This window comes from Primulina tabacum, chromosome 3 (genome assembly GCF_025594145.1).
Source record: "Primulina tabacum isolate GXHZ01 chromosome 3, ASM2559414v2, whole genome shotgun sequence".
Taxonomy (NCBI): Eukaryota; Viridiplantae; Streptophyta; class Magnoliopsida; order Lamiales; family Gesneriaceae; genus Primulina; species Primulina tabacum.
This window is the reverse complement of record NC_134552.1, coordinates 36,436,242-36,451,039: the sequence shown is the minus strand read 5'-3', so window position 1 is coordinate 36,451,039 and position 14,798 is coordinate 36,436,242. Positions and strand designations below refer to the sequence as shown.

The 14,798-nt window shown below is 40.4% G+C and overlaps 1 protein-coding gene across 1 annotated transcript; it reads left to right on the top strand.

Moving 5' to 3' along the window:
* The first annotated feature begins 562 nt into the window (after positions 1-562).
* On the top strand, positions 563-11,571 carry LOC142538687 (uncharacterized). The gene is made up of 4 exons (XM_075643990.1): positions 563-655; positions 1,349-1,944; positions 10,552-10,937; positions 11,045-11,571. Exons 1-4 carry the CDS (start codon positions 563-565, stop codon positions 11,569-11,571), a joined length of 1,602 nt encoding a protein of 533 aa, XP_075500105.1.
* Positions 11,572-14,798: the final 3,227 nt, after the last annotated feature.

Below are 14,798 nucleotides of genomic sequence, written 5' to 3'. Positions count from 1 at the left end.
TTTTGAATTTCAATTATTTGTCTACATGAATTATTTGTGTATTACATAAACATCGATGCGCGAAAATAAAATATAGTTTACACACATGTATTTTATGTATATATATGTAGCATCGATGCATGACACGACATTGCATTTCATTTTGAACCTCGATCCTATTGATGTCCTTTTTGATATTTTGTGTGTATGATCGAGGAGATATATTTGGGATGATACGGAGCTGCAACTAGCCCGAGAGATGTTGTAGGCTGATAAGGTGCTGTATGTCTGTAGTCCCTGGCGAGCTGACCGGCACACGGTAGTAGACTGGCGGAGGAGTGGTCACTACGGCAGTGTAGCCGAGCCTTGCCTGTTGCTCGAGCTATTGTTACGCTGCATTTACCGATTGTGCAGTTTCCGTTATTCTGTTTACCCTGCATGTGGATTTTCCCTGATCACGCATTGCATCCACATATCATTTATTACAGTGCATGTTGTTTTTATTTCGGTTTTAATATACTGGGTTATTACTCACCCCCTCGGGGGCGGTTATCTTCTATGTGTGGTTGGTAATCAGGGAAAGATGGCATACATAGTTCTATTGGGAGATGGCTGGTCTCAGGAGAGCTCGTATGGAGTGATGCTCGTAGATGGATTATTGACATTGGTAGAGGAAGTATGTTATGACTGTCCTGGTTTACTAGTGGAGTTGGGGACAGAGCCTGTGATACCAGTCTATCGCAGTGAGAGTCACCTGGACTGCATATGTTCCCATCTGCCTTATGGGAGGAGATATATATTGAACTAAGAATATTATCGTCGAACTATAGATAGGCTCGAAGTATTTTGTTATGTAATATTATTCGAGCACTATTCTGTAATATGATAGGCATCTAAACTAATATATGATAATGTATTTTTCTATGACAGAAATTTACAATATATATATATATATATATATATATGAAGTTAGTAAACAATGTGTTAATTGTGGTGTCTCGACTAATAATTATATTTTATAATATAATACTGAGTATATTTGGAAACGAAATTTTATTTGAGCTCGCGTCGTCGTGTATATAAAAAAAAACATTTTCGCTGTAGAGTTAAAATTATAATTAAATTAACTAATGAATGATAATTACCGTTGAGAGTTGAGGGTCCCACACCTAGTGGTATCAGAGCAATAAATTGGGAAATTTCTCGAAGTTTCGGAGTATAGCTAGAGATGCTTCCATAGGATTATGGTCACACGAGAGTTACTCGAAACTTAATTAATTGCCTATGTGCTCCTATATTTTTATGTGTGTATTTATATGGTACATCTATAATATTTCTTTGTGTTATATTTGTTATTTGGCCTTTATAGATGGCTACAAGAGGACGAGGAAGTGGACGCGGTCGTGGTCGTCCTAGGATACATATAGAAACTCCTATGACAGAAAAAAATCCAGTGGAGCAGGTTGTTGATCAATTTGTACAAATCACAATGGATGATATTGTTTCAAGATTCCAAAAATTGCGTCCCACAAGATTCTTTGGTACTCAGGATGCTGAAAAATCCGAATCATGGCTTAAAGATATTGAGTACCTGTTCAGTTTAATGGAGTATACCGATAATCAAAAGTATAAGCTTGCATTATACCAACTGAAGGATCGTGCGAGAGATTGGTGGGAAGCCACCAAGATGGGACTTGATGAACAAGGAATCGAAGTAAGTTGGATTGTCTTCAAAACTCAATTCACTGAACAATTTTCTCCACCATCTTACTATACCGAAAAAGAGAATGAGTTCAACAGCCTACGACAAGGGAATATGTCCGTAGCTGAATATGCCTCTACTTTTACTGCAATGCTAAAATACGCACCACATGTAGCAGCAAGCCCAAAGGCAAAATATAATCGTTTCGTGAATGGACTAAACAACAACATTTATACTTATGTGGTGTCTGGACTACCTACTGTGTGGGGACCCGGGCTCTAACTCAGTTCTTTTCAGGATTAATCGGATCATTGTTCAAAAATACGGGTCAAAATTTTGCTTTTAACATTAAATCAAATGTTTATAACTCAAGCACAAGATAATTCTATATTCATTTCATTACAACAAACATAATATACATGCCTCGTTTTATTCATATTCTACAAACCAGTAATTAAATACAGTACATATCAAAAGTACAACTACTAGTTCATCTGCTACGCCCGTGATCACCACGCTATGTCCATCTCTCATCTCTGTCGCGACCCTGATCCTGTCCCACCTGTTATGCACACATACAGACATAACAACAGCCGGAAACTTCGGTGAGAACAAATCCCAGTATAAAACATGTATACATGCTGATACATAATCATAAATCAATCATGAATCAAAGCAATAATAATGGGCTCCATAGTCTATCAAACCAATCTATATAAACATGCAATTCAAATCAAATCATGTCTTGACTCGACTCGACTCTACTCTAGGGATCCAGGTGTGAATAAGACGTCACTGTCTGTCACCTACCCTCCCAATCGGGGTAACTGTACGTCTTATTCCTAGACTTCGGTCATGTCTGTATCGAATGTCTACAATCGGAGGATGTCTGCTCCTATGCGTCGATACACCGAACGCCTAGAAGTTTGGCAAATCTGCCAATGACTCTCTTATCTCAAATGCATGAATATAAATCTATAAATGCATAATCTTATCAAAAGATTTGAATATAATCTATAAACAAATCATAATCATATCAAAAGACAAGCAACTAATCTAGTATGTGATTTTGTTGGGAAACTCAAATTGAATCTTATTTGAGTTGTGTCTTCCCCAAACAAAACATGCATTATACCTTTCGTCGTAGTATAATCGTCGTCGTAGTCGAAGTCTTGTTCCCAAATTTACCAATACAAATCTGAAATGGCATAATAAATGTGTATTCTATCAAACTTCTACTCAATTCAACACATATATGAATTGATAATCAATCTCAATACAAATCGACGGTACAACGGCATAATCCTGCGATACCGATCACTCAATAACATCATAATCAATCACAATCAACTCATACTCCTCATTAAAATATAATGTATCATACTGAACTCTTCACTATCTTAACTCAATATACATGCTGGAAATTCGACACCATCTCAAACGGTATCCGAAAATCGATCCGATTGTATTTCCATACTCACCATAATCATAAGAACATATAATATAACTCATATCTGATTTTCTCATACAACTCAACTTCAAAACATGCTGAAAGGAAACAATACGTACATTCCCTTGTAGCCTTCAAAGAGAGGAATCCAAATCTATATTTAGATTCAAGTTTTAATGTATAAATCTCACACAATCACAATTATAAATTTGGAAGAACTTGAGGAATTGTTGAAGATCCTCTCGGTTTTGAGTTCTGAAATGAGAAAGACTAAATCAGTCCAATATCTATATATATATATGCCATGTGTCACAACAAGGAATAAAGGTGGATTTTTCGCATGCAGCATCGCGGGTGCGGTCACTCTTCACCGCGGGTGCGCTGTGCCCACGGACATGCCTTTCATTTTCTGAAATTCGGCGACTGCGGGTGCGGACCCTCCTTGACCGCGGGTGCGGTCTTGCTTCGAATAAAATTTCCTACCCTACTAGGACATTAACCGCTGGGTGCACTCCTTCTAGACCGCGGGTGCGGTGACCCTACTATAAAATTCGCCAACTTTCTGTCCATGCACCGCGGGTGCGGTATCAAAAGGGGCGCGGGTGCGGTCTCTTTCTTCAAGCAACACTTCATCTTTTCATTTTATCCACATACAATCTAGGGCATTACATTTCTCCCCCTCTTAGATATTAGTTCGTCCTCGAACGTGAAATCAATTAATCAAAGTATGTAAAAACAGCAGTAAAATCAAAAGCTGAATAAATACTCACATCATGAGAATAACTCGGGATATCTCTGTCTCATATCTGCTTCTGTCTCCCAAGTCGCTTCCTCGGTGCCACGACGACTCCACTGGACTTTCACTAGTGGAATAGTCTTCGTTCTGAGCTGTTTCTCTTTCCGATCAAGAATCTGTATCGGTTGTTCAACATAACTCAACGTCTAATCCAGCTCAGCTTCGTCAGGCCGAATGACATGAGAATAATCTGGCATGTATCTACGCAGCATCGATACATGAAAAACGTCATGTATCCCGGATAGAGAAGGAGGAAGAGCCAGTCGATATGCTCGATCGCCAATCTTCTCAAGAATCTCGTATGGACCGATGTATCTAGGAGACAATTTCCCACGCTTGCCAAATCTTACAATGCCTCTGAAGGGAGAAATCTTCAAGAATACTATGTCCCATTTTTCAAATACAAGCGGTCTACGTCTGATATTGGCATATTTGGCTTGCCTATCCTGTGCCGTCTTCATTCGCTGCTGAATGATCTTCACCTTCTCAGTCATTTCCCGAATCATATCAGGCCCAAGTTCTGGTACTTTAGATATATCATCCCAGTACAACGGAGATCTGCACTTCTTGCCATACAATGCTTCAAACGGTGCCATCTCTATGCTCGTTTGATAGCTGTTGTTGTACGAGAATTCACACAACGGTAGTGAATCTTGCCAACTAGTGCCAAAGTCTAGCACTACAGCTCTCAGCATATCCTCTAAAGTCTGGATAGTCCGCTCTGATTGTCCATATGTCTGGGGATGATAAGCAGTGCTCAGGTTCAATGTCGTACCTAAAGCCTGCTGCAGACTGTGCCAAAAGTGAGAAGTGAATCGTGGATCACGATCTGATACGATAGACTTCGCCACACCATGTAATCTGACTACCTCTCGGACATATATCTCAGCCATCTGATCATGTCTGTACGTCATTCTGTACGGAATAAAACACGCTGATTTGGTTAATCTGTCTATCACAACCCAAATCGCATCACAACCCCGGGATGATCGAGGTAACTTCGTCACGAAATCCATGGAAATTTGATCACATTTCCATTCAGGAATAGACAAACTCTGAAGTAAACCTCCGGGCTTCTTTCTTTCGGCCTTCACCTGTTGGCAATTTAAGCACTTAGACACATATTCGGCAATATCTGATTTCATCTTTTTCCACCAGAACTGTGTCTTCAAGTCGTTGCACATCTTTCTGCCACCAGGGTGAATGCTGAACCGACTACAGTGCGCTGCTGACAATATCTGTTGTTTCAACTCTGAAACATCTGGCACTACAATACGATTATTCACATACAGGACAAAATCATGCACCTGATATTCAGACTGATGTCCTGATCTGACCATCTGAATTGACTGCTGTATTTTCTGATCTGTTCTTTGAGCTTCTTTGATTTTCATAATCAAATCTGGCTCAACTTGAATCGTGGCAAGTCTTAATGGTCTACTACCTGTGTCAAATGCTAAACCAGACAAACAACAATCTTCAACTAAATTCGAAACACCTATCGTCGATAAGGATAAGGCACATACCTTTCGACTCAAGGCATCTGCTGCTGCATTTGACTTCCCTGGATAGTACTTGATCTCGCAATCAAAATCTTTCAGTAGATCAAGCCATCTACGCTGCCTCATGTTCAACTCTGATTGAGAAAACAGATACCTCATGCTTTTATGGTCAGAGTAAATCTCAAATTTCTCACCATAAAGATAATGACGCCAAATCTTTAATGCAAAAACAATAGCCGCCAATTCAAGATCATGAATGGGGTATCGAATCTCGTGTGGCTTCACCTGTCTCGAGGCATAAGCAATCACATGACCTCGCTGCATAAGAACACACCCCAGCCCTCTGTGAGATGCATCACAATATACAACGAAATCATCAGTACCTGAAGGAATCATCAAGACAGGTGCACTGGTCAGCCTCTTCTTCAATTCTAAGAAGCTAAACTCACAATCCTCAGACCACACAAATGGAGTATTCTTCTGTGTCAACTGGGTAATTGGCTTCGCAATGCTGGAGAAATCTTTTATGAATAGTCGATAATATCCTGCCAGACCCATGAAACTGCGTATCTCAGGCACAGAAGTCGGTCTAGGCCAACTGATCACAGCTTCCACTTTACTCGGATCCACAGAAATACCATCTCCAGATATGATATGATCCAAGAAGACAACCTGTCTCAGCCAAAACTCACACTTTGACAGTTTCACATATAATCTTTCATTTCTCAATGTTTGCAACACAATTCTCAAATGATTGGCATGCTCATTCAGATTCTTAGAGTACATCAAAATATCATCGATAAAAACAATCACAAACTCATCTAAATACCTCTGAAAGACACGGTTCATTAATCCAATGAACACCGCTGGAGCATTCGTTAAACCAAAAGGCATGACAACAAACTCATAATGTCCATACCTGGTTCGGAATGCTGTCTTCGGTATGTCAACATCTCTAACTCTCAATTGGCGATATCCCGATGGCAAATCAATCTTGGAATAGACAGATGATCCCTGTAACTGATCAAATAAATCGTCAATACGCGGCAATGGATATTTATTCTTCACCGTTGTTTTATTCAGTTGTCGGTAATCGATGCATAATCTCATAGAACCGTCTTTCTTGCGCACGAATAGCACTAGAGCACCCCAAGGAGATACACTAGGTCTGATATATCTCTTGGCTAGAAGATCTTCTAATTGTGCTTTCAATTCTTTCAATTCTATTAGCGCCATCCTATATGGAGCTCTCGAAATAGGAACGGTACTTGGAATAAGATCAATGCTAAAATCTACCTCTCGGGCTGGAGGTAACCCCGGGAATCTCATCTGGAAATATATCTGCAAACTCCCGTACTACTGGCAAATCTGCCAATGCCTGGCTCGATTTCTGGAGATCTACAGAATAAATAAGGAACCCCTCTGCTCTTTTTTGTAACAATCTACTCATAGTCAGAGCAGATACTAAGGGAATCCGAGATCTGGAACCCTTACCGTAGAATTTCCACTCCTCTGTCATTTTAGGTTTGAATCTGACAATCTTGTGAAAACAATTTACGGTAGCTCTGTACTTGGTCAACGTGTCAATCCCGACAATACAATCAAAATCAGATAAGCCAAGTACAACACAGTCTAAATCAATCTCATGTCCCTCAAACTGTAGTATACAATGTCTAACTGAAGTCACAGATATCAGACAACTTCCCAATGGAGAAAAAATAGATACTATAGTAGACAATGACTCGACAGGCAATGTATGTGTCAATGCAAAACGTTCTGATATGAATGTATGTGATGCACCTGTATCTATCAATACATATTCAGGATACCCGCAAAGAAAACAGTTACCTGCAATCACATCATCTGGCACATCCTGGGCCTGCTCCTCTGTCAGTGCGAACACTCGAGCCTGCTGTCTGGGAGGTTGGCTCACTGTCTGGCCACCTCTGGCTCGGGACTGGGACGGTGCAGGTGGCGGCTGGAAGGAATGAACAGATGATACTTGCTGCTCCGGCTGAGATACTGAACCAGACGCCCCAATACTCTGAGCTTGCTGTGCACCTCTCTGTGGACAGACTCTGGCAAAGTGTCCCCGCTGTTTACAAATATTGCATCGGCCCATAACTCCCTGACACTTCTCAGTGGCATGCCTGCCACCACAAGAACTGCAATAAACACCAGTATACTCTGCACTCTGGCCAGGAATTCTCTGTCGTGACCCACTGGAGCTCGACGAACTGCTCCCTGATCTCTTAAACTGCTTACCCTTAACTTTCAAAGAATCCTTCTTGCCACTACTACTGCTTCCACTATCAAATCGAGGAGGAGGTGGTGGAAACTGGGTGGTAGGCTGCGGCGGTCTCTGGCTCTGAGCACTATAAGAAGCTCCTCGCTGCCTGATCAAGCCAGCCTCTGCTCTCTTTGCTCGGTTCAGTGCATCAGAAAAGGTATTGGGTCGTCCCGTGTTCACCAAAGTAAAAATATCCGGGTTCAAACCATTGATGAACTGATCCGCGACCGCTTCATCATTTCCTGCCACGTGTGGCGCAAATCGGAGCAAGGAAGAAAACTTGGCAACATACTCTTCTATGTTCCACTGCCCTTGTCTCAAGTTGGCAAATTCGGCCCCTTTGTCTTTTCGATACGACACTGGAAAGAAACGTTGATAAAATTCATCTTTAAAGACTTTCCAAGTAATATCAATACCTCGATGTTCTAAAGCTCTTTTTGTGGTCAACCACCAGCTTTTCGTAACCTCTTGCAACTGATGCCCGATTAGTTTCACTCTTCGTTCGTCTGTATAAGCCAGAGATTCAAACAACATCTCTATATCGTCTAACCAGCTCTCACAATCCACTGCATTTTCTGTGCCCTTCAAGGTGGGTGGATGGAATGATTGAAATCTCTTCAACAAAGTCTCCATCGGTGTCGCAGTCACATCCATCTGAGTACCCGACGTACTACCCTGTTCTGGCACTTGACCTGCAGCTGGTTGTAGTATTCTTCTAGGCGGCATATCTGATTATCAAACAGATTAGTATACAATCTATACAATCTGTCTCAGCCCTCCTCTGATCATATACCTCTGATACAGAATCGGTTCTGATTCAGTCTTTACAAGTATATGCTGTAAATCAACTCAGATACAATACAACATATAATAGGGAAAGCATTAAATCATGCTAGCACATCAAAAGCAAGGAAGAAGACTCGATCTACCCCGCTCATTCTATTCTATCTCAGTCTACAGAACCTACTGCTCTGATACCACCTGTTGTGGGGACCCGGGCTCTAACTCAGTTCTTTTCAGGATTAATCGGATCATTGTTCAAAAATACGGGTCAAAATTTTGCTTTTAACATTAAATCAAATGTTTATAACTCAAGCACAAGATAATTCTATATTCATTTCATTACAACAAACATAATATACATGCCTCGTTTTATTCATATTCTACAAACCAGTAATTAAATACAGTACATATCAAAAGTACAACTACTAGTTCATCTGCTACGCCCGTGATCACCACGCTATGTCCATCTCTCATCTCTGTCGCGACCCTGATCCTGTGCCCACCTGTTGTTATGCACACATACAGACATAACAACAGCCGGAAACTCCGGTGAGAACAAATCTTAGTATAAAACATGTATACATGCTGATACATAATCATAAATCATGAATCAAAGCAATAATAATGGGCTCCATAGTCTATGAAACCAATCTATATAAACATGCAATTCAAATCAAATCATGTCTTGACTCGACTCGACTCTACTCTAGGGATCCCGGTGTGAATAAGACGTCACTGTCTGTCACCTACCCTCCCAATCGGGGTAACTATACGTCTTATTCCTAGACTTTGGTCATGTCTGTATCGAATGTCTACAATCGGAGGATGTCTGCTCCTATGCGTCGATACACCGAACGTCTAGAAGTTTGGCAAATCTGCCAATGACTCTCATATCTCAAATGCATGAATATAAATCTATAAATGCATAATCATATAAAAAGATTTGAATATAATCTATAAACAAATCATAATCATATCAAAAGACAAGCAACTAATCTAGTATGTGATTTTGTTGGGAAACTCAAATTGAATTTTATTTGAGTTGTGTCTTCCCCAAACAAAACATGCATTATACCTTTCGTCAGTAGTATAATCGTCGTCGTAGTCGAAGTCTTGTTCCCAAATTTACCAATACAAATCTGAAATGGCATAATCAATGTGTATTCTATCAAACTTCTACTCAATTCAACACATATATGAATTGATAATCAATCTCAATACAAATCGACGGTACAATGGCATAATCCTGCGATACCGATCACTCAATAACATCATAATAAATCACAATCAACTCATACTCCTCATTAAAATATAATGTATCATACTGAACTCTTCATTATCTTAACTCAATATACATGCTGAAAAATCGACACCATCTGAAACGGTATCCGAAAATCGATCCGATTGTATTTCCATACTCACCATAATCATAAGAACATATAATATAACTCATATCTGATTTTCTCATACAACTCAACTTCAAAACATGCTGAAAGGAAACAATACGTACATTCCCTTGTAGCCTTCAAAGAGAGGAATCCAAATCTATATTTAGATTCAAGTTTTAATGTATAAATCTCACACAATCACAATTATAAATTTGGAAGAACTTGAGGAATTGTTGAAGATGCTCTCGGTTCTGAGTTCTGAAATGAGAAAGACTAAATTAGTCCAATATCTATATATATATATGCCATGTGTCACAACAAGGAACAAAGGTGGATTTCTTGCATGCAGCACCGCGGGTGCGGTCACTCTTCACCGCGGGTGCGCTGTGCCCACGGCATGCCTTTCATTTTCTGAAATTCGACGACCGCGGGTGCGGTCCCTCCTTGACCGCGGGTGCGGTCTTGCTTCGAATAAAATTTCCTACTCTACTGGACATTAACCGCGGGTGCACTCCTTCTAGACCGCGGGCGCGGTGACCCTACTGTAAAATTTGCCAACTTTCTGTCCATGCACCGCGGGTGCGGTATCAAAAGGGGCGCGGGTGCGGTCTCTTTCTTCAAGCAACACTTCATCTTTTCATTTTATCCACATACAATCTAGGGCATTACATACTGGATTTGCGGAGGCTGTCGAAAGAGCAAAAAATGCAGAAGCTGGGCTTAAGAGGGGAAGCACTTCGTTTGTTCCTACAGGTAACAGATTAACCACCCAACAAAATTTGAAAGCTAAAAGGAAGATGTTTAAAAAATCTGGATCAATTTCTTCTGGTGGTTATCGTCAACAGGGTGAATCGCAAATAACTACTTATTCTGGTCTCTACTGTAACCGTTGTGGAGGTAGGCATTTTAGTGAACAATGTGTTGGTGTTTATGGCTCTTGTCGAGAATGTGGTCAGGAAGGTCATTATGCAAGGGTTTGCCCATCCAAGAAAAATGTTCCACAACCTGTTCGAGGAGGATTTCGTGGAAGATCTAGTATTGGTAGAGGTACTGTACCTGCTAAATCTTTTCAGCAGTCATATGGACCACCGCAGCAAGCCTCGGGAAGTCGTAATTTTTCAAACCAACCCAGGCTCGTGTTTTTGCACTCACAGAAGATCAAGCTCAGGAAGAACCAGGAAGTGTCATAGCAGGAAATTGTTCTATATCTGGTTATCCTGCACGAGTATTATTTGACACTGGTGCATCCCATTCATTCATTTCTGAATCATTCATTACATCGCATTCTTGGACTTCTATTGTACTACCTACATCAATTTCTGTTGCTACTCCAATGGGTAAGATCATCATGTCTACTCGAATGATACTGGATTGCGTGTTGAATTGTCAAGATAATGAACTGCATTTGAACCTTATTGTTCTACCGATGCAAGATTTTGATTGTATAGTGGGAATGGATACACTGAAAATATACAGTGCCACCATTGATTGTTTCCATGGGATAGTCCGTTTTCGTCCTAACTCTGGGACAAAATGGAATTTCTATGGTAAGGGATCACGTGCCAAAATTCCCCTGATACCAGCCTTGGAAATTTCGCGTTTATTATTCCAAGGGAATGAAGGATACCTTGTGTATGCTGTCGACACCGAGAAATCAGAATCAACATTGTCTGAAATCTAGTGGTGAATGAATTTCGAGATATTTTTCCAGATGAAATACCTGGATTTCCTCCACCCAGAGAAATAGAATTCTCGATAGAATTAATTTATGGAACAATTCCTATTTCTAAAGCACCATACCAAATGGCCCCATTAGAATTAAAAGAATTGAAGGAACAACTGCAAGAATTACTAGATAAAGGCTACATTAGACCCAGTATATCACCATGGGGAGCCCCAGTGTTGTTTGTGCGCAAGAAAGATGGTTCGATGCGGTTGTGCATTGATTATAGACAACTGAATCAAGCTACTATAAAGAACAAGTACCCATTGCCTCGAATTGATGACTTATTTGATCAACTTCAGGGTACTGCTATTTATTCAAAGATCGATTTGCATTCCGGTTATCATCAATTGCGAATTTGAGCCGTAGATATACCAAAGACAGCATTCCGAACAAGATACGGTCATTTTGAATTTTTGGTAATGCCGTTTGGTGTTACAAATGCTCCAGCAGTATTCATGGATTTAATGAATCGCATATTCAAGGAAGTTCTTGACCAATTTGTTATCGTTTTTATTGATGATATTTTGGTATATTCAAAATCTGAAGAGGAACACGCTGAACACTTGAGGATTGTCCTACAAATACTTCGCAAGGAACAACTTTATGCTAAATTGTCAAAATGTGAGTTTTGGCTAGATCGTGTGGTGTTCTTAGGTCATGTCATATCACGCTTTGGCATCTCAGTTGATCCAAGCTAAGTAGAAGCTATGATTAATTGGTCTAGACCAACAAACGTTCCTGAAATTCGAAGTTTCATGGGCTTAGCTGGTTATTACCGTCGATTCATCGAAGGATTTTCAAAAATCGCTAAACCAATTACCCGCCTAACACAGAAAAATGTGAAATTCATTTGGTCTGATGAATGTGAATCGAGTTTTCTCGAGTTGAAAAAGAGATTGACCACTGCACCAGTTCTTACTCTTCCATCTGGTTCGGGTGGTTTCACTGTTTGCACGGATGCATCATTAAAGGGCTTAGGTTGTGTTTTGATGCAACACGGAAAAGTGATTGCCTACGCTTCTCGGCAACTAAAACCCCATGAGAGCAAGTATCCAGTTCATGATTTAGAATTAGCCGCCTTTGTGTTTGCCCTAAAAATTTGGCGTCACTATTTATATGGAGAGAAGTTTGTGATCCTATCCGATCATAAAACCCTGAAGTATTTATTCTCTCAGTCGGACCTGAATATGAGACAACGCAGATGGATGGACCTTCTTAAAGATTATGATTGTGAGATTCAGTATCAGCCTGGAAAAGTGAACGTCACAGCTGATGCACTCAGTCGAAAAGTTCAAGATGTCATTATGAATTCAATCCAAATTTCACAACTGCATGAAGATATTTATACATCGGGATGGAATTTCATTATTAATGATGAGCACGTCAATGTTGCTGCGGTACAGATTGAGCCCGAATTAATTTCTCGGATTAAGGAGGCACAAAAGACTGATACACAAATTCTGAAATCCAGACAATTGGTCCTCGATGGCCACAAATCAGGATTCGATATAGTTGCCGATGATTCCCTACGATTAAATGGTCGTCTAGTTGTTCCAGAAAAATCAGATTTGCGACTAGAACTTTTGGAGGAGGCCCATTGCAGCCGTTACAGTATCCATCCAGGAGGAAAGAAAATGTATGCATGTTTGAGACTCCATTTTTGGTGGAAGAGAATGAAGAAAGACATATCCGAATTCGTGTCTAGATGTCTCACATGTCAACAAGTCAAAGCTGAGAGGAAGAAACCCGGAGGACTCCTACGAAGTCTTGAAATTCCCAAATGGAATTGGGAGCATATTACAATGGATTTTGTTACTCATTTACCTCGTTCATCAAGAGGATGCGATTCTATATGGGTTGTAGTGGATCGCATATCAAAATCTGCACATTTTATTCCGTACGAGCGAACAAACACTTATAGCAAAATGGATCGTCTCTATATTGACAATATAATGAGACTTCATGGAATTCCTGTCACCATTGTTTCTAATAGAGACCCAAGATTTACTTCAAAATTTTGGGGAAGTTTTCAAGAAGCATTAGGTTCAAGATTTGCTATGAGTACTGCATATCACCCACAGACTGACGGTCAGTCTGAACGAACTATTCAAACTCTGGAAGATATGCTTCGCGCTGTGTAAGTCCCGAGATTTTTATTACTGTAATCTGAGATTAATCTGAAATGATTTATTTATTAATTGAGATGATTATAGACGAAACGGATCAGACCGAGAGAGCCGAAAGAAGATTTGACATGAGGTGCAAGAAGAGTCCCCGTGCACATGCGCGACATGTATGGGCACACATGCGCGAGGAAGACAGAACCATGCGCGCACATTCGCGGCTTGAATGCGCGCACATGCGCGGAACGTCCAGAACCTTGGGCGCATATGCGCGGCTGGAGGCGCGCATATGCGCGAGTGAAGGGATGTGCGAGACAGAACATCTCGGGCATATGCGCGAGATATGTCGCGCATATGCGCGAGAAGATAAATGCGGAAGGTGCCGGGCAGAACCACCGGCGCATATGCGCGGCTTTGTGCGCGCATATGCGCGCGGCATGCAGAATGAAAAAATGCCACTTGGTCTCTTGAATGCAACGTGTATATATATGCATATATAAGGAACAAACTTAGTCTCCTCTGAAGCAAAAGGAAAGAAGGAAAACGAGGGAAGAAGCTCCAAGTTCCTTACGTGTGAAATTTGAGTGTTACGCAAAATTCGTACGTCCGATTCGTAATCTGAGTACGGCACCGAGTTCCTCACGACGACAGCTACAACTGCACGTAAGTTTTGTTACGTTTGGACATGATTTGAAATTATGATATTGTCAGAATTGAATATGAATCAGATATAGTGTTTCTTCTACAGTAGACATTGTATAATTGAAGTCAGATTAAAGAATAGACTGTTTATACAATTGTTATGATTTTCGAAAGATATTGATTGGGATTTGATATCAGAGTTGTGTTGTTACTGATCTTAAGTGTACAGATATTGAGATTATGAATTGTACTGATACTGATTATGAATTCTGATATGATATCTATGATGTTGAGATTGACGGGGATATCGAAACTGTATTGTTATGCCGTCAAAACATCAGTTGATTTAGAATGATCAGATTCAGTAATGATTTCGATGATATCTTTGATATGAATTAGATTGTACACCTTGTTCAG